Here is a 20,290-nt window from a genome sequence, read left to right on the forward strand (position 1 = left end):
AACTACAGTATATGCGATGTATGCGTTGCAGGGGGGCGCCAGAGAGAGGGGGGCGCCAAAGAGAGGGCATTGGAGGGCGCCAAATAATTATTAAAGCGATGGTTCGGAGTAGAATCACCCTAATGCCATTTGAACCGTGACACCCATCCACCTTTACACCCGAAGTGTTTTCTGCCGCAGGCTTACATCAACAGAGTTGCCGTGTTATTCGATGTTTATTCCGGATAGCTTGACTCAAGCGCATATGGATCTTGGGCACCGTCTCCAAACTTTCCCCACAAAAATAACATGTCATGACACCAAACTTCTACAGTATAACAAATGTGGTTTGTACTCACAAAAAGATGAATTTGAAACTTTGTACATAGTCCAGGAGTTTATTAGTAACAACACACGAGACGATTAGCTTTTCTGCTGCTAAACATCCGTCGACGGTGTCACGGTTCAAATGGCATTAGGGTGATTCTACTCCGAACCATCGCTTTAAGTGTTTTTTTTTTTTGGGGGGGGGGGGGGGGGGTGCACCAAAATAGTTCTCGCATACCCCCCCCCCAGAAATGAGTAGCTGCACCCCTGACCCACCCCCAGAAAGGGTGCCCCGTCACCCCCCCCCCACCCCCCGAGGCGATGTGGGGTCAGATGGATACATTGCAGAGAGGCAATGGCAGGGGGCAACCTGGGGTTAGGAGCCTGCAGAGGAGGATGAGGAAGAGAGGAGGAAGGGGAGATGAGGGGGGGGGGAGTAGGGGTTAGGAGCCTTGCAGAGAGGATGAGGAGGAGGAGGAAGGAGAGAGGAGGAAGGAGGAGGGAGGAGGAAGGAGGAGAGAGGAAGGAGGAAGAGGAGAGAGGAGGAGAGAGGAGGAAGGAGAGAGGAGTTAGGGGCAATAGGGGTTAGGTGAAGAGGAGGAAGCTGTCTTGCAGAGGGGAAGGAGAGAGGAGGAAGAGGAGAGGAGAGGAAGGAGAGGAGGAGGAGAGAAGGAAGGAGAGAGGAAGAGGGAGAGGAGGAGGAAGGAGAGGAGGAAGAGGAGAGGAGGAGGGAGAGAGGAGGAGGAGGAAGAGGAAGGAGGAAGAGGAGAGGAGGAGAGAGGAGGAAGGGGGGAGGAGGAAGGAGAGAGGAGGGAGGAGAGGAGGAGGAAGGAGAGAGGAGGCAGGAGGGAGAGGAGGAGGGAGAGGAGGAGGGAGAGAGAGGAGGAGGGAGAGGAGGCAGGAGGGAGGGAGAGGAGGGAGAGGCAGGAGGGAGAGGAGAGGAGAGAGAAGGAAGGAGGAAGGAGAGAGGAGGAGGAAGGAGAGGGGAGGAAGGAGAGAGGAGGAAGAGGAGAGGAGGAAGGGGAGAGGAGGAAGGAGGGAGGAGGAAGGGGAGAGGGAATGGAGAGAGGAGGAAGGGGAGAGGAAGTGGAGAGGAAGAAGAGGAGGAGGAATGGGGAGAGGAGGAAGAGGAGAGGAGGAAGGGGAGAGGAGGAAGAGGAGAGGAGGAAGAGGAGAGGAGGAAGAGGAGAGGAGGAAGAGGAGAGGAGGAAGGAGAGAGGAGGAAGGAGAGAGGAGGAAGGAGAGGAGGAGGAAGAAGAGAGGAGGAAGGAGGAAGAGGAGAGGAGGAAGGGGAGAGGAGAGGAGGAGAGGAGGAAGAGGAGAGGAGAGGAGGAGGAAAGAGAGAGGAGGAAGGAGAGAGGAGAGGAGAGGAGGAGGAAGAGGAGAGGAGGAAGGAGGAAGAGGAGAGGAGGAAGGAGAGGAGGAAGGAGAGAGGAGAGAGGGGGAAGGAGAGAGGAGGAAGGAGAGAGGAGGAAGAAGAGAGGGGGAAGGAGGAAGGAGAGAGGAGGAAGGTGCCTTGCAGAGGGCAACCTGGGGTTAGGTGCCTTGCAGAGAGGAAGGAGAGAGGAGGAAGGAGAGAGGAGAGAGGGGGAAGGAGAGAGGAGGAAGGAGAGAGGAGGAAGGAGAGAGGAGAGAGGGGGAAGGTGCCTTGAAGAGGGGAAGGGAGCAGTAGGGGTTAGGAGCCTTGCAGAGAGGAAGGGGAGGAGGAAGGAGAGGAGGAAGGGGAGAGGAGGAGGAAGGAGAAGGAGAGGAGGAAGAGGAGAGGAGGAAGAGGAGAGAGGAGGGGAGGGAGAGGAGGAAGAGGAGAGGAGGAGAGAGGAGGAAGGGGGGAGGAGGAAGGAGAGAGGAGGGAGGAGAGGAGGAGGAAGGAGAGAGGAGGGGAGGGAGAGGAGGAAGAGGAGAGGAGGAGAGAGGAGGAAGGAGAGAGGAGGAGGAAGAGGAGAGGAGGAGGGAGAGAGGAGGAAGGGGAGAGGAGGAAGAGGAGAGGAGGAGGGAGAGGAGGAAGAGGAGAGGAGGAAGGTGCCTTGCAGAGGGGAAGGGAGCAATAGGGGTTAGGTGCCTTGCAGAGAGGAAGGAGAGAGGAGGAAGGAGAGAGGAGGAAGAGGAGAGGAGGAAGGGGGCAATACAGCCAGTGAAGACTTGCAGAGAGGAAGGAGAGAGAAGGAAGGGGAGAGGAGGAAGGGGCAATATACAGTCAGCCACCATCTATAAAATGCAATACCTGGTACTGCATTACCTCTACGACTCCCCTTGTGGTCCTGACACCCTTATAGATTGACAGAGTTATTTAGGAACAGGAAGGGTGCCCCCACCCCCCACTCCCAGGAAGGGTGACCCCCCCCCCCCAGGCAATGTGAGTCAGATGGAGACCTTGTAGAGAGGCCAGATGCTATCATGGCACCATCTATTACATGTGTTTACTGGAAGGGGGTAGTAGTTTAACTTGTGTGTACATGTTTATGTGTGTGTATGTCCATGTGTGTGTGTGTGTGTGTGTGTGTGTGTGTTTGAGTGTGAGAGAGAGAGAGAAGAGAGTTGATTCCTGAAGGTCACTGTGTCCTTGTGCTTCCTCTTCAGCGGCCGCCCGATAATCTGAAGGTCATCTGGAAGGTCACAGCGGAACACTACCGACCCTGGCCTGGCTGAAGGTCACCATGACAACACTACCGACCCCCTGGCTACACCCCCCAAGTCCAAAACCGGAGGACGAGGAGTGGATACATCCTACTATGACCTGAGGAGTAGTCCAAGAACATGCTTAAGTGATCACAAAACAGGCTTAGTTACCTTACAGGAAGTGCTAAACCTGCTAACAGATAGCCCAGTTATTCAACAAAATGTAAACTCAATAGCCAGACTACATGTGACGGTGTTCCGTTTTCAGAGACGAAGTCGAAATATACCAGCTGGTTAAGGCCTCCAGGCCCTTCTATGTGATATGATTTACCACAACCTCAAGCCAAGGTCAACTTCACCTGTTTTACTACTGAGCCATGTTCTTGGAATACCCCACAGGATGTGCATGATGGGCAAGCTGGATTCAACCTAGATTTACAATCCAGTGCCACAGATTCCAAATTGCCTGCTTTTACCTTCCCAATTCAATCAGGGAATTGTTAAATTGGGCAGGTCAAACAAGGTCATTTTGAATATGTGGCACAGGATTGTAGCTTCTGTATCCAGGTTGCCACTAGTTATCACTATGACCACATCAGGGTGATATCAGAGAGCACAAGTCCTGCTGCCCCACATGTTACTGCTTTCAGCCAGTTCACTACAACATTTGATATCGAAGAGGAATGATTGATTAGCAACATCACAGTCGATGTTGACATCACAGGCAGAAAAAAGGAAAGGGAAGGCATGGACCTCTACTCAGGTGCTGTTTCCACGTAGCAGGATATTTATTTTAGCAGGGTATTTTTTTCTCCTGTTTAGGTGTAAACGCAACATGTGGATAAAAATAAATCCTCCATTGTAACAAATGTGTTTCAGCCCCCTAAATAGGATATTTTTTTCTCCTGCTTTTTATACCTGGATTTTAAATATCTGCTACGTGGAAACGGAAGGCCAAAACCAATGCAAAACCAATGCAACCAGGAGAATTAAAAATATCCACATATAAAAAATATCTAGCTACGTGGAAACAGCGCCTCAGTCCAGCATGACCGCCTCTGTACCCAGTTTCTCGAAAGCATCATTGCTAACCAGTTAGCATATTCCTTGGTTCTTCATGGGAAATTGCATTGCAACCAAGTAAGTTGCTACCTTAGTTAGCTATGACATTGTCGAGAAACGCACCCTGGTTAAGTCAAATGGTAAATAGAGCACATGAGAACCAGTTATGTGTGTATTGCTTAGATGAAACATGATACTGTGTGCATAGGCTAACGTGTATACAGCGTGACTGATAGGCAAACCTTAGTAACCATTTCATTTGTTAACCAATAAGAAACTATTTTATAGGGCAGGATGGTTCTATTCAAATCCAAAAAAAACATTTGTTTTTTTTGTATATGTGTTTGTTTTTGTTTTGTTTTGATATGCAATCCACTGACAAAATGGATCGTTCCCATTGCCTGTCTTTGTCAGTATATTATGTCAGTAATTTGTCAGTATATAATCTTGCTGTACACACGGTCTCTTACACTGAATACACAAAAAATCTGCTGTATTATATTTGGGCCTTTCTCATTGATGTTTGTTGGAGGGAAAATTGGCAGGGTTTTTATTTCTGAACTGGATTTTTGGATTGAACATAGTTGCTACGTTTACATGAGACATTTCATTCTGAATTAGCTCACTTTAATTCTGAATAAATCTTTATTCCGCTTTGAAAACCTCAACACTTCTTAATTCAGAATTAACTGAAAGATCGAAGTAAACTCGACGGAGCTATTTGATTCTGAATGATTAATTAAAAACGCCATGTAAACATAATCATTGTCGTAATAAGCTACTGCAACTCGGGCTCAGCAACTTTCAATACTCATGAACGGCGTGACGTTGTCCATGTGCGTTACGCCCATTTGTGGGGGAAAACAACCCATGCAAGTCAATTGGTGATGTTGGGGTTTAATAAACGTAAGATACAGACCTGTTAACTATCGTTGTTCACGCGCAACATGCCGAAAACGTGTTGTGTTGCCGGCTGTTCAAATAATATAGCCAAACAGCCGTGGCTGAAGCATGGAATGTGTTCATTTAGGCTAGCCGATTTAGCATGTAAGTCAATGAGACATTCGGTTTGTTTTCACCCATAAAGGGGCGTAACGCAAATTTAAGAGCAAAGTACCCGGATGGCCGTTCATGAGTATCCAGTGCCACCCTCCTCGTCAGCACAGGTGAGCTCACTAACAAGCTGTGTTAACGAGCAACAGGTGTGTTCAATTGGCAATTATTCAAACCAATAATGGCTGGTGTGGGGATGTAGAAATTACAACCTGGTTGCCCCATAGCAGTCAGTGTGTTGAAGTCATTTGTTGTAATGTGTTTTATGTAGCCTGATAAACCAGACTAAATGTGGATGTCTAATTTAGTCTGGCCTTGATGCATAATACATCCGAAGATTGTTGATGAGAACAACCTTCCCTCAAAACCCTGCCCACTTTGATTCAAAACACATCTTTGCGTTGTAATTGGTTTGCCAGATTCATGGCATTCTGGCTTCATTGAATCATTATGCGAGGCCAGACCCACCCGTAGACAAAACATTTTGCCGTCCAGCGGGTGGCGCTGGTTCACCAGGCTATGTTTTATGTTCAGAACTTTTACTTTTTGGCCTTGCCGTGGCTGAAGCAGTTGGGCACTGCACTGTTACACCCGGCGGCCCGGGTTCGAGTCTAGCCAGGGTCCTTTGCCGGCCCTTCCACGTCTCTCCCTCCCCTCTTGCTTTGCCGGCCCTTCCACGTCTCTCCCTCCCCTCTTGCTTTGCCGGCCCTTCCACGTCTCTCCCTCCCCTCTTGCTTTGCTGTCTATCTCACTGCCCTGCCAGTAACAGGGTTGCCAGATGAGGCTGATGATTTCCAGTCCAAAAAAAATGCTTAAAACCCTCATAGAAGCACAAAATCCCGCCCAATTCTATTGATTTCTATGGCAAAAATTGGGCGGGTTTTTCTGCTAAATGCCATTTTTTCACACACACGGCCATCCTAAGCAGCCCAATTGGGCGGGAAACAGCCCAATCTGGCAAAACTGGTCATTAATAAAGGCTCAAAAAGCAACAACAAAAAAAAACTTTAAAAAAGGAAAAAAACTTGTACTTTTATGTTCAAAGCTTTTTCCAGACAATTATGTTGCTAGTGTGCTGCCTTGCAGGCAAATGCTGTGCCTTGCATTTTGACTTTTCACAATTTACTACAGACACAGTTTCCATTCAGACGTAAAATGTCCATGTGTCTTGTCTTTGAATTGTAGGCATGTACACATTTTGTATCTTGCTTTAAAACCTATTTCATTCATGCTGTGTGTTATGTGGGCATGTTACCGTTCAAAGCTATTTCGGGAAAACATGCTCTTCATAAGTAGGCCAACAGCTGTGTTTCACTGCTGTCAATCACTGTTACTGCTGTTTAATAAACTATCTACTGTCTATCCTATAGCATGAATCAATTATTTAAATCAAACAAAAACAGTTAACAGTTCACCAAATACCATAGACACAATACACACTTGTTGCATTCATGTAAACTGCTGAGGTTATGGCGCATATTTGTTGTTGATTTTTGATGTTGTTTGTTTGCTTTTATTTGTACATTCATGATTTTGTTGATCTCTGTATTACATAAAATTTAGTTGTGCCTGCACGCCCATAAGAAGTCAGTACTAGAATAAAATTTTCACAAACTATGCATTGTCATCTCTGAATCTACTGTAAGCCCTCTTAATAAAAAATAAAAATCTGTTAACACTCCAGTGTTGTTGATTTAGCGTCTTTAGCCATCTCTGGTGACTAAAAACCCCATCTAACGAATTTTTGGACATTCCAGCGACTTTAAAAAATCTATTTTCAATGACGACATAATTGTACCTGTAAGACCCCTTACACACTAGGCCAGTAGAGCTTCGCGGAACATCCGCGTTTTTTTACTGGCGTCGGGGGAAAATACATTGAAACATATCTGTCCTTACACACCAAGCCGGGTCCGCGCCGAGCTGCATTTGGAAAATAGAACTCGAGCGTATTTTTCACGCCAGCGACGTGTCATGTAAATGAATGGCAAAGTAGCATTCTAGCTTTGGCTGTGAGTTGGGTTTTGAACAGGACTGGCCGCGCACGCCGACAGTGCCATAACCGACAGTGTGATTTTCTCTGCCTTTCAAGGTAGAGAAAATCACACTGGCCAAAACTAAAGCCGGGCATACACTGTGCGGTATTTTCACTCGTGGGTCTTAAGCTTCTGCTCACACTGCACGAAGGGATTTCACTGTTTAAAAGTTCACAACTCACGACTCACGTCCTCACACTACACGAGCCGACAGTCGGATGCGAGCGAAAAGCTTCGGCCATACGACGCGACAGGCATGTTCCCCGGTCTGCAGAGGAGGGAACATATGCGCACCTGAGGTGGAGATGAGGTCGCGCTCGACAGCGAATCGCACGACCCTATTCATTTGTGCATGTGAACTGTCAAATCGGGTCGTAGCACTGCTTTAACTCTGCGATTTACGCACGAGCCACGACCAGAATTTCAAACCGTTTTGATTTTCTTGCGACCCTGCGATTGCACGATCGTGAGGCGAAATCGCTTGTCGTTACCCCATGTACACTGCACGATGCGAGACTCGCGATTGACCTGCGATTGAGCAAGAAATCGGCCCGACTCTCAAAAAGTCGTGCGAGTGCCAAATCGGGGCAAAAGTCGCACAGTGTAAGCCCAGCTTAAGCAGAAAGACCACGTTCGTCCCGTTCCGTCCCGCGACCGTTCCGGTCTTTCTGCTTAGTATCGGCCGATGTGTTTTTCTCTGCCTTTCACACTGACAGCGTCGGTGTGCGCGGCCAGTCCTGTTCTAAACCCTCCAAACAGCCAAAGCTAACATGCTACTTTGCCATTCATTTCAATGAGACACCGCCGGTCGCCGGCGTGAAAAATACGCTCGAGTTCTATTTTCCAAATGCAGCATGGCGCAGAGCCGGCTCCAGCGCCGCTCACGCTCGACTACCGCCGGTTGGTGTGTAAGGACAGATATGTTTCAATGTATTTTCACTGACCCGGTAAAACACGTGGCCTTTCCGCGACGCTTTACCGCCCTGGTGCGTAAGACCCCTTACATCAGTGATCTCCAATTAACTTTTCCCAAGGGCCAAATAATGAAGCGCAAGCGAGGCCGCGGGCCAGATCACCCCCCCCAAAAATAATAATATTAAAAAAATATAGAAACACTGTTGAATATTAAAATAATATTATTAGCTGTTGCACTATAGTGCCAGGAAGGAATGTAAATAAATACCAACTGTGGACAAGTTAACGAGAGAGAGAGAAAACGTTCAACTGCTGAATGCATGTTCAACTGCTGAACGAGTTCTCCAGCAGAGCCACTTCAGTCACGGAGGGAGGGAGGGAGGGAGGGAGAGAGATATTTACATGACAAGACCTAAAACAAATATAGGTCTACATGTGCGCTAAAATCCCAATTCGGTCGAGGAACAAAAGTCATTCCCATGGCGATTAAATCTCATTGAACTCGTGCGCTGCATCTCACTTCTGCCTGAACAGAAAAGACGCAAGCCCATGCCACAGGTGGCACCCAGGCAGATAAAATAGTTAGTTTCCAGGAATGCTCGTCAATATATTGCTTTATTTTTGCGGTTTCGAAAATCAAGTTAGTTTTCCTCCAACGCATTTCCTATGTATCATGCATTCTCTGCTCAAACTCGCATAACGCGCCCCTACCAAACTACGGGGGAAAATTATCCTCCAAATGTAGAATACTACAGTAAGCAAGCTAAAATGCAAAGAAGATGATATCACAAATACACACAAATAGTGCAGGGGAGGAGAATCGTCCACATTTGACCAGAGGGCAGAGTGCTCTGACTGTATAACTGAGCGCTCAAGACTCTTCTGGTTGAACAGAGGAAAACACGCTCGTGCATACGGTCTGTTGGGGGAGATGAGGTGGGCCATAAGGAATATTAAACCTTATTCTGCCTAACTACTAGCCTACGTATGTTTCCTGGACATTTCTGAAATTCGGGTTAGGGGTAGGGTGGCGCAAGGTATCCTGTTCTCAGATGCTCGCGTGGCGCGTTGCTCTCAGATAAATTACAATGCATAATGAGATACTTCCTTACTACATATACGGTCAACCAGACCTTGAATATTACGAGTGCAAGACAAAGCAAAGCTGATATAACTAAGACATACAATAGAAGAATCGTTTACGTCTGCAAACAGAAGAGAGTTGAGAAAACTCCAACGACTCGGCTTAAATACTGTGCGCTTCGCGCCTCATGACTCTCCAGATTTAATAGAAAGGGCGCGGCTCACCGCGGCGCCAGGCTGCACCCAGGCAACGTTGACCTTCAGGAATACTCAGCAAATCTTCTACCTGGCTCTATATTTCCAAGACATTTTTAAGGAACTGGTTTAGTTTTTGTCCTCCCATTTTTTGAGCTTGAGTTGCGTTAACGTCTCTACATGTAGGCTACCTTGTATAAATTATACTTCCAAATACGGGATTATTGTCATCCAAACTTAAAATAAATGTGAGTAAACAAAAGACAAAATGTATCTGGCCTCCTAAATACATAAAAATAGGGAAGGAGATAATTGTCCTCATTTTCAACCAGAAGAGAGGAGAGTGCTTCGACACCGCACAATTGCGAATGGTGTGATGTCTGAGGTCGACGCAATGATAAATAACGGCTAGTCTAGATGTCTAGCAGACAACAGATTTGCACTTCACCACTTTTCCTCATTGTCAATGTCTGTCATGAGACTGTTAGTACAAGATTTAACTATATGTGAATGCTTAGGAGAGATCACTGACGTTTTTGTGATTGTATATCGTGCATGGCCACTGATATGCACATTTATGGTTTCATTTTTAAAGGCCTCATGGCGGGTTTGAACACAGATGTGACGTCATCGGGCTGCGTGCACATTGTTGGAACATAATCGACCATGTACCACATATTTGTAAAGAAAATAGCCAGGTGGGTTTTTCCCCCCCGAAATAAGGAAATGGATGGTCATGATAACTTCAGATCTGAAGTGGGCGCCACAGACAGAAGCATTTCTGATGGTGTCCCTTTTCCAGTTGGTATGTTTAATTTCTTGTAACCATCTTCTGCTTCCTAATAAGTGTACTTTTAGGATTTCTATTTGTTTTATATACATAAGCGTACACTTTTCAGGACGGCAGGTCTTCTCTCTTTAGGTTCTGCACTGTCTGTTTGTGTATGAGTGTTTGAGTCAACAATGTACACGCAGCCAGTGATGACGTAGCTTCTAAATACATTCCACCCAGCCTTTAATTATTTTCAATTTGTCCAGAAGCACACTGCACACACAAACATGAGAATGAGAAGCACCTGTAGCGAGACTGATGGGTGTGGCCGTAAGCTGGCACCTTTTTAGATGCCAAAACCAAAGAAATTCGACAGAGAAGAACAATCTCTAGGGGGGAAATGCATTGGCCGCGGTGTAGTACGGGGGCGTTGCCTGAGGACACGAGTGGATGGAAAATTAACTCCCTTGATCATGGTCAGTGGGTGCGATGGATACAATTTTCGTACTCCCTTGCACATGTTCAGTGGGGGCGACACCATGATGGATAATTTGTGGCCAATTAATGGCAGCTGTTGGTCAGCAGTAATTGCTGGGGGTAATTAAGGACAGCTGACAGACATTCACGCTGTCCTATGACCTGTTCCACAGTGAATAACATTTTCGTACTCCCCTCGCCATCATTTCCTACTACGCTGTTATGACGCGAGTAAGCCCTCTTGTCTCAAGCCTCTTTGGCCAAAACTGCCGGTCTCATCGCACAGAATCGCCTCTAGTCCCCTGAGTTCGTTTTGAGATGGTGTGTGACTAGCCCCATACGACTTTGTTGCTGTCGATCAACATTGACGAAGGGCGTGAGCGAGAACTTGTTGTCACGATGTGGGTGTTATTAAATACAGCGCACGAGACGATGAGCTCGCACCGGTTTGCTCTACTAACACACCACGTGTGAGGAGTGGGGGGACAGGCAGTGAGGAGGAGCTGAAGTGGGGACCTGCGCAAACTTGTGTAGAGGTGTGAGACAAGACCCATATACACACGTGAGTGAGTTGTTGACCAACCTGTTCATGGCCGCGTGACCTCGGAGGCAGTCCGCCGACGAGCGTTGAAGGAGATAAGCAACTGCAGAGGTTGCAAGATCTGACTGCAGCCGCATTCATCCCGCGATAGTTTTACACCATGTGACAAAATTTCGAAGTTTGACAGGAAATCTAACCGTCATGCAGCATTTTCATCCAGGGTGCATTGCTGTCTTCATGCGCATGCATGCGTTGATGTGAAATCGAATGCACTTACTGTTTCTGTAATATGCCTTCCCACTTCCGTGATGGACACTTGTTCTATATCTCTTTTTTTATCCACTTTGTGGATGTAGTCCATGCCTCCTCCCAACGGTCTAATGAGGCTGTCAGTGTGCAGATCTGACTATTCTCTTATATATCCAGATAATGATTCTGAAGTATTTGCATGCTTACACCTAACCAGTTTTTTTGCATTTCCCTTTAGCAGTTCTGGTTTAATCTGTGCCATTAAGTCTTTCCAGATACCAAGGGACTTGCTCACACTGTCTGCAGTTTGTTCAGTAAGGTTTGGGCCACTGTGTGTGAGAAAGGGCTTCAGGAAAGTGTTCAAATGCTCTAGGTGCAGGTCTAAGGAAGTATTTCTTCCCATTCCTCCCTTACCATTCCAAAATCGATTCCAGGTCAGACTGTATGCCAACCTTGAACTGCAGTGTGCTGCTGATGGCGTCTCTAAGCACCACCGTCTGATTGAGCATCCCCAGCTTGCTGAACTGCATGGGATTGCTGATGTAACAGACGAGACCTTGCGTTGTGTTTTCAATCTGTTCTTCTTTTATTCTGAAAAAAGGACATTAAGACATGGTTGCGGACGGGCTGCATATCGTCCCGGGCACCGGCCCTTACATATCCAAAACAAACTGAACACATATACAAGAATATTCATAATGACAAATAAGCCAAGAACAACATGTACCTGAAGAAAGGACATTAAGACATGGTTGAGGACGGGCTGCATATCGTCCCGGGCACCGGCTAAAAATAGTAGCGTGAAACAAAGGAATGTCAGCATTCATTGACTACATGATCTTCATAAGCCAGATCTATAACCACGGAGCAAATGCACCCGAACACACAATGTTACACTCTCGTAAGTTAATGTCTAGATCTAGGTACATTTAGAGCATCTTGAAATAAGGGGCTGAATCCATAAACATTGCAAAAACACGAATATATATTCAGAGATTCAAAGACGTGACCTACCCTTTACATATCCAAAACGAACTGAAAGATACCAGCGCTTTGTTCCCATAACCACTTGTGCTCTTAAAGGGCCAGCGTAGCATTTCACCAACAATATACACAGTGGCAAGTGGAAGAAATTAAACCTGTTACACTGATGACCACCGTCTGATTGAGCATCCCCAGCGTCTGGTTCGGTGTGTGCCGACAACAACATTTTGAGGAAATGATCAACACTACAGTTCGGTGAATCACATGAAAAGATCCAGTCAATGTGTAACATTATAGGAATTCATTACTGAATTGAATACTTTATTTCTGGCCCAAGGTTCTATATAAAAAAAGATAGTACAATGCTCTGGTCGCTCCTGGCGAATTCGCTTTGGTCGCTGACTCTCCAAGAAGTCAGGTAGCGCAGGCCGCTCTTGGTGTACACTAGAGATGGGATTTATGGCTCTTTTTCGGGATCCGGGTCTTAGTGGCTCGTTCCTTTCAAAGAGCCGTTCAAAAAACTGGATCTTTTGGCTCTTTTTTAAATTATTTATTCAGTGTTAAGAATGTAATATTTTGACTCCTCCTGAAGGTAATTTTGTCCAAACAACAACTGATTATTCTCCTGCTTCTAAAGACCGTTTTTGCCTCTATTTGGGGCAAACAATTGTGTTTTTTCCCTAATTTTATTACTCTGGTCGAGGTCACGTGCTTAAAATGAATGAGAAATGAACGAAATAACGGTCGAGTGGCTCCCCCAGCTGTGATCCGGTTCCCATCGTTCACTTCAGGGAGCCGTTCAAAAGAACCGGCTCGTTCATGAACGACACACCTCTAGTGTACACCAAAGAAATTCGACAAAGAAGAACAATCTCTCGGGGGGAAATGCATCGGCCACGTTGCCAGAGGACACGAGTGGATGGAAAATTAACTCCCTTGCGCATGGTCATTGGTCAGTGAGTGCGATTGATACAACATTCACGACCTGTTCCACACTCCGACCCTCGCGGAAGTCGCATTGCATGCTTCCCTGATGCTTTCCAATACTGACCGTAGAAGAAGAATACAATTTCCGTATTCCCCTCGCCGTCATTTCGTACTACGCTGTTATGACGTAAGTAAGCCCTCCTATATATCTATCTCTCCTTGGTGTACACACCGCTTTACTCTTCTACAATATTTAAATGTACGGCCACAATCTGTTGCACGGCACAGGACCTCCTCTATCTGTTCGGGGAGGTCAGTGGTAGTATCTGTGACACCACTGAAGACGTCAAACGTGTCCGGAAAATTTGACAAATTTGTCAATTACGTAGTAGACCACTTCAGCAGTGTTGCCAGATTGGGCGTCGACGGGCAAAAATGGGAAAAATTGGCCATTTGGCGTTTTTTTCAGCCGTTTTGGGCCCATAGAAGTCAATGTAATTTGTTGAATTTGGGCGGAATTTAGCGTTTTTTGAGAAGCTTTTGGGCGGGATTTGGTCAGACACATCTGGCAACACTGCACTTCAGTCAGCCTTTTCACCTCTTGTGAGCCTTTGGAGATGTCATTGGGGATGAAGCCGTCTGTGACGTCTGTGGCGATTAGAGGTGAATCTTTGAGGCGTCCGGATGGATTGGATCATTCCAAGGAGGGTATCCGGATTAGACGGATCACTCATTTAAAATAAATTAAAATAAATAATAATAATGTATTTTTTAAAACGTTTCTGCTATGCGCTTCGCCTTTGTTGTTCCATTTATCAGTTCACCTTGATAAATCAAAGAGTAAGACAGTTTGATCAACAAAACGCACTTTATGAATGTCACTGTTTAAACTCATGCTGCGATCCGACCCACCTGGGTCTCCTCACTAAACATGCAACCACAACTCGAACAGCCTTTGGCAGCAGTGAAACGGCTTGTTCCTGATTTTGCAATAAATAATGTGTGTGTGTTTGTATTTAAGAAGACTAAAAGTCAAATATTTGGGAGTAGAAGTCTAGTTGAGCAGGGACAGTCGAAGGCGAGCAGCAGATGACCACTCGCTTCCGCTGCCGAGTTGCCTTGCGACTCGCACACTCGTGGCAAAAACGAAACTTAAGCATTGATCCAATCCGTAGGGGATTCGCTGCTACCAACAACTCAGTCAGGATTCGTCTCACCGAGTCGCCGAGGGCGCCGCGCCTGAGTGACTCGGACGAGGGGAGTGACAGCAGTGGCTTGAAAGACTGTCCGTGATAGTAGAGTCACGTCTGTAGACTATAATTTCCCTAAGCCTACAGACTGAAATGTTAAAGCGTTGGCAGAGCACTGTTAACATTTAGAAATGTAGACCTCAACAGAGTCAGAAGCACACACATAGGGAGCGGGGATCCTCGACCCAATTGGCCACAACAGGCTGGATGGATCAATCAGGCTCGATGAATGACGAGGCGGGAGTTGGTTTCGTTTTAGGCTACTCAGTGAGTGTTCGTGACTGAACAGCATACTGGGAGATTAGAGAATGGCTGTTGTAGTCAACTAAAGAGGATATATAACGGTTTCACAATTTCTCGCGCTGTAACTGCCATTTTGTTGACATAGGCCTATTAATGAAATGCCGTCTGACTCGCCTTTGGCGGATCAATGCACGACAGCCATCCGGTCTGTTCGGATGAGGTGTTGATCCGGCTCTCCAACCGGATCCTCCGGGTTTTAGATCAGCGCTAGTGGCGATGTCATTGGGGATGAAGCCGCCTGGGACTTCTGTGGCGATGTCATTGGGGATGAAGCCGTCTGGGACTTCTGTGGCGATGTCATTGGGGATGAAGCCGCCTGGGACGTCTGTTTACACATTGAGAGGGCTGACAATATGAGATGCATTTGTAGTCACGTCAATTCAATTCATTCTTTATTCCAGACCCAGGGGGATCCATATCACATTAAAAAGACAAAGCATCACAACACAGTACATATCTTAAAAAACAACAAAAACAAACAAAGAAAAAGAAGGGGGAACAAAAATAAAAAACACAGATATCATAATTCTCAAGTCATTGTCTCACATACAAGCATGCTCACCAGTGATCCCACATGTTTAAGAAGAGTCTCACAGAGCTACATTTAGGGCTGGCCAGGACAGCAACTAGGGTATTTTGTGACTCAGATGACCTGAACATGAATTTATACATAAGATTTCGCAGCACAGCTGCACTAGTAGGTACCCCAGCACAGAGCCATACAGAGAACAGAGTTACGCGATTGGAGGACCAAGAATTAAATTGCAGCCCCGCCTTTCAGCGAGATAAGGTTGTTCCTAAAGCGGCTGTCTTCCCATAGACTCAACATAGAACCACCACATGAACAGCCAAAAATAAGGACTAACGAACTATACTGCGGGGTAATCACCACAAATATGTAAACTATCAACTGTCTCGGTGGTGATAATCACAACAGTTTTACCACCTGTGATGTTTATCTGAAGTTATTACTACGAACAGCAAGTCTTGTCATATACAGATGGTGTAACTTCAATCTGCTCATTACCGTGCCGGGCCGCGGCAGCGTACCGTGATCATTACACCCTGTGGCCATTCGGAATGCGGGGGGCAGTATAGCACCGCTTTTGCAGAGCAGCTTCTGCCTGTGTCTGTGGTCTGTTTGTGCTTCCGTCCTTGCCCGTCCCCCAGTTTTAGTAGTAGTAGAAATACAGTCAGCAAATTGCATGTTTTATTTAGCATTGGGCATTTGATAGGGCATTTGATAATAACACAAGTGTGAGCCCTAAACATATGGAACGCTAAATGAGCCACGCTTAATTAAATAAATATGCCAACAAATAATTAATTAAATGTGTCATTAATTTATTTAAAGTGGAAAAGTATTTAAAGTACTCCTTTTACCATTTAAGTAATTATTGAATTATATTCATTTAATTATTTCATGGTCCGTGTGTTTCAGCACATTATGAAATAATTGTATCTGTCAAACTCACCCATCAAAGTCTGTGGGCGTATCCTAAAATCTGATTGGTTGCACTGCCTATCAAGTCAAAACAGATCGAGCGTAGAGCTGATCATAGGAAAGATTTTGTCGGACGTTCGTGTGTTTATAAGGCTATGGTATTAACGTGAATCACCCAGATCGGTGGAGGTAAAAGGGGCCCCGCCAGCATTCATTCACCGCGATCAACATTTCAACTGGTAAGTCCATTTTTATAAAAATGTGTAAATTTACACATGCTTAATGTTTTGACCTAGGTTAAGCAAGTTCAATTTGAACGGAATGGCTAACCTTAGCAAGCAGCTGTCTACCAGCTAGCTTACGTGTGCTCAGATAGTGGTTGTGCTACTGTTGAGATATAATGGGCTATGGCAGATAGTATATTCATCTGTTTTTTCACTAAAAGCCCATGATGTGATATGCTGTTGAGCAAGGATGAGACGTGTGCATTTGACGTGCAAGTGGATAGTGCCATGAGTGCCCCAGCCCAGTCATCCTTGAAAAATATGTGCATGCATGTAAATTAACCTAGGTGTAGAACTAGTTGCTTCGTCGAAACAATCTGACTTCACTGTAGCGATGTGTGTGAACATACTAGGGCCTATAGCTTAGGTAACATTAGGTAACATACACACACTGTAACGTGTACAGTACGTCTATTCCAGGCAACTGATTACTGCCCGTCTCTCTTTCGCTAGCTGCTGCTGCTTCCATTGGTTTTCTTGACCAAAAGCTTTTTTTTTCTTTTTACAGTGAAGATGGGACTGGGACGGATGAACTGATGGCAAAGCCGCGCACCTACCAAAGAAGTGACTGCACGAGAATGCCCCACAGAGACCACGGCAGAATGCTGACAGGAACAGCAACAAAACCAACTTCAGATGCATCATGTTACTTTCACGTTTCTGACATACTATGGCCACAAAGTAGAAACTTCTATTACATGTGACATGGGGTCGGCCCTATGCTCCCACATCCCATTAGTCCCATATAGCTTCCACAGAGGTTATCTTGTATTGTATTGTTATTGTGTACTGACGTGGGTTTAAGCATGATTCCACCCTGGTTGTGGTTTAGTTAAGTCCATCTCTACTATTATGAGTAGAGCATGGTTAGAGGTCATTACATTGTGGTTTAGAGGTAGGTATGGCTGGTGTTAACTGACTGTGAGGCACGATTTCAATGAGGTTAGGGAAAGGTTTTTGGGTGGGTACCATTGGCCTGCGGGACAATTCATTCTACCCCCCCCCTTCCCCCTTTTTTGTTTTTGTTTTCAGTGTTTGTGATGTGGGAAGGGCTGTGGGAACATAGCCACACTCCCTTTGGTAGACACTGTTACTCAAAATTGTTACACATAATAACTTGACCCTTCCCTCTCATTCCAGTCTCACATCAAAAACATCACCAAATCTGCCTTCTTCTATCTCAATAACATCTCTAGACTCCAGCCCTCACTCTCCGACTCTGTGACCGAAACACTTATCCATCCTTGAAAGGCGCTATATAAAACCAAGTTATTATTATTATTATTATATAACAATAGATGTCTCAATTGTTTAACAGTTGACCAATAATGATTATCTAACCCTTACAGTGACAGTTAAGTTAAGTTTATCGAAGTGAAAATACTGTAGGCCCCTAGGCCCTACAGGGGCAAATTATTATCACCAGTTGGAGCATACCAGCTATATTGTATTGATGGTATTCATAGAACATACTAGGGCTGCAACTAACGAAAATTTTAATAGTCGACTAATCCAGTGTTTCTCAGCCTTTGTTTAGGCGAGGCACCCTTCCAATTCATGAAAAATTTCAAGGCACCCCAAACCAACAAGCCGTAACATGGCATCGCATCCGATACCACACAAGCTTAGAAAAATAACACATTTGGTCACACTACCTACGTTTGAAGTTGCAGCTTACTGGGGTGACATAAATTTACTTTATTGTGCGTAAATGGCAGATGAAAGATTCCACTGACTAGCATTAACTTATCAATTTAGACAAATATATCTTATATTACATAATTTATTTATCAGCCACTTTTCCGCAGCACCCCTGTTGAGAAACACTGGACTGATCGATATATCTAGTCACGATTAGTCGCGAAAAAAAAGAGACTTACTCCAACTTTTGACAAACCTTCCTGGCCTCTTGCGCAGGGATGAAAAAGTTATTTCAGCTCACCTTGATCTTCAAATCTGGATAGTAGCTTATTTACTCCAAGATACAACGTCCAATTCATACGTGCTGGACAATTTTAGGATTCAATAAAGTAATAAAGCTGATATAGTACCCATTTGTCAAGAGTAAGAGCATGTCAGAAGATTGAACAAAGGTCTCGACTCTAGCCTTCTTTGTGGAAAAGTAGCAGCCTGTAGATGGAGTAAACACCGTACAGCATCACAACTTCTTCACTGTAACAAATATTTGGATAGTCCGTGCCTCTTTCACTGCTTGTAAATATTGTAATTATTGATGGCTAGTCTTCCTCTTGTTATTTATGCCTCCAATAGATACTTTGAAATAAAAGTTAACTTGGCTCAGTTCATGCTGAAAAGAAGATACAATTATTGACAAAGACGAACATTTATTAAATCTGTTCAATTGTGTTTCTGCAGGGAAAGAGCAAGAACAAAATACAGGAAATTAATCTGAAGTGCACAAAATGTGTATCAATGTGAAGAGGTTAGAATAACGTATTAGTTGCTTAAAGATGGCTTACAAGTCTACATCAATTGCAAGATTTAAAGGATTTATAGGTTGCATGCATAGAAATACTAAAACATGCAGTGAAATTAGAGTTGTGTGCCTATACTGGGCGTAGCAAGGTTTCTCGCAGGGAAGCTGTCCGCAGCAGCCTCCTCTGGTCTTGGTGGACACGTCGTGGAAGTCATCCCTATCTGCAACCTTGGTTGACCACCTCAGTGCTATGATGTGTTTGGCCTCGGCTTGGATGGCAGGTTGACTGCAGTTAAACATGGGAAGAAAGATGAACCAAGTTGTGCAGAATTATATAAACAAGACTGAACTGGAATATACATACATTTAGGAAAATCATGGTGTAACAAAGAATGGTGATCACTTACACCTAATGGTGTAATTGAACCTTGGGGCCCACCTCTGACCCAATAAACAACACAAAACCCACAAACCAATATTATTTAAAGGCACACTTGGAATACTGTCCACATTGCGTCCAGTTTGAGAATGAGTGTAATCACTCTACTTTCCTTCTGGCCTCCAGCGCTTTAACCCATTGTAGCCTGGAGACACATATACGCTGCATTCAGGTTCTTGAGATTTGAGGGTTTTTGTAACAAATGTGGGTATGTTAGAGCTGAATGAACACATTGTAATGGATAACGTGTGTGGTGAGTTGTATAGTAAGTGAGTGCGTCTGAGAGTGCATGACTGATTGTATAGTTAGGTTTTTTTTTTTTGCAATGATACAAGCATCTCATGTTCTGTCTTCGTGTATAATAAAAGTGTAGTACTAGACTACAATGATGATACAGGCCTTGTTTATCTGCGGTTTTCTTGACAGATTTCATTGGACTGGCTCTCTGATCCAGGTGTTGTGGGCAGTCAGGCTTTGATGATTATCTGCATAAATAATACACATAAAGTCAGATGATCCATGATCAGTGCAAGCTTGCCATCTCAGCTAAATTGATACTGTGCCATTTGTGGAAATAAGCTCATATTACGCCTCCCCTTGAGTTAAATGATCAAGGTTTACCTTCCTCCTGTACTTTCAATCGTTTTCAGAGTATGGCTGTGCAAATACTACCTCCATGCTCCATGCTAGTGATAAACATTGAATCCTATGAGACCAGCTGGCGGCTAGAGAAAGGTAAAACTCAATCATTTAACTCACAGGGAGGTGTAATATGAGCTTATTTCCAAAAATAGCACAGTAGTAGTAGTAATAGTAGCCTTATGTCCCAGTATTGGCAATTGTTTTGCAGTGGGTGGTACACTTCTCACACCCACACACACAAAACATTTAACAGATAAAAAAAGGTGGAGGGGTTA

The 20,290-nt window shown here is 45.0% G+C and overlaps 1 protein-coding gene across 1 annotated transcript in view; it reads left to right on the forward strand.

Moving 5' to 3' along the window:
* The window catches only part of LOC134437450 (putative uncharacterized protein DDB_G0290521), an 18,951-nt gene extending 12,243 nt beyond the window's left edge, over positions 1-6,708 (forward strand). The window contains exon 9 of the mRNA XM_063186941.1: positions 2,884-6,708. Within this exon, the coding sequence (XP_063043011.1) occupies positions 2,884-2,897 (14 nt within the window). The 3' untranslated portion in view covers positions 2,898-6,708. The remainder of the gene's footprint in view (positions 1-2,883) is intronic.
* Positions 6,709-20,290: the final 13,582 nt, after the last annotated feature.

The sequence above is a fragment of the Engraulis encrasicolus genome, chromosome 21 (assembly GCF_034702125.1).
Source record: "Engraulis encrasicolus isolate BLACKSEA-1 chromosome 21, IST_EnEncr_1.0, whole genome shotgun sequence".
NCBI lineage: Eukaryota > Metazoa > Chordata > Actinopteri > Clupeiformes > Engraulidae > Engraulis > Engraulis encrasicolus.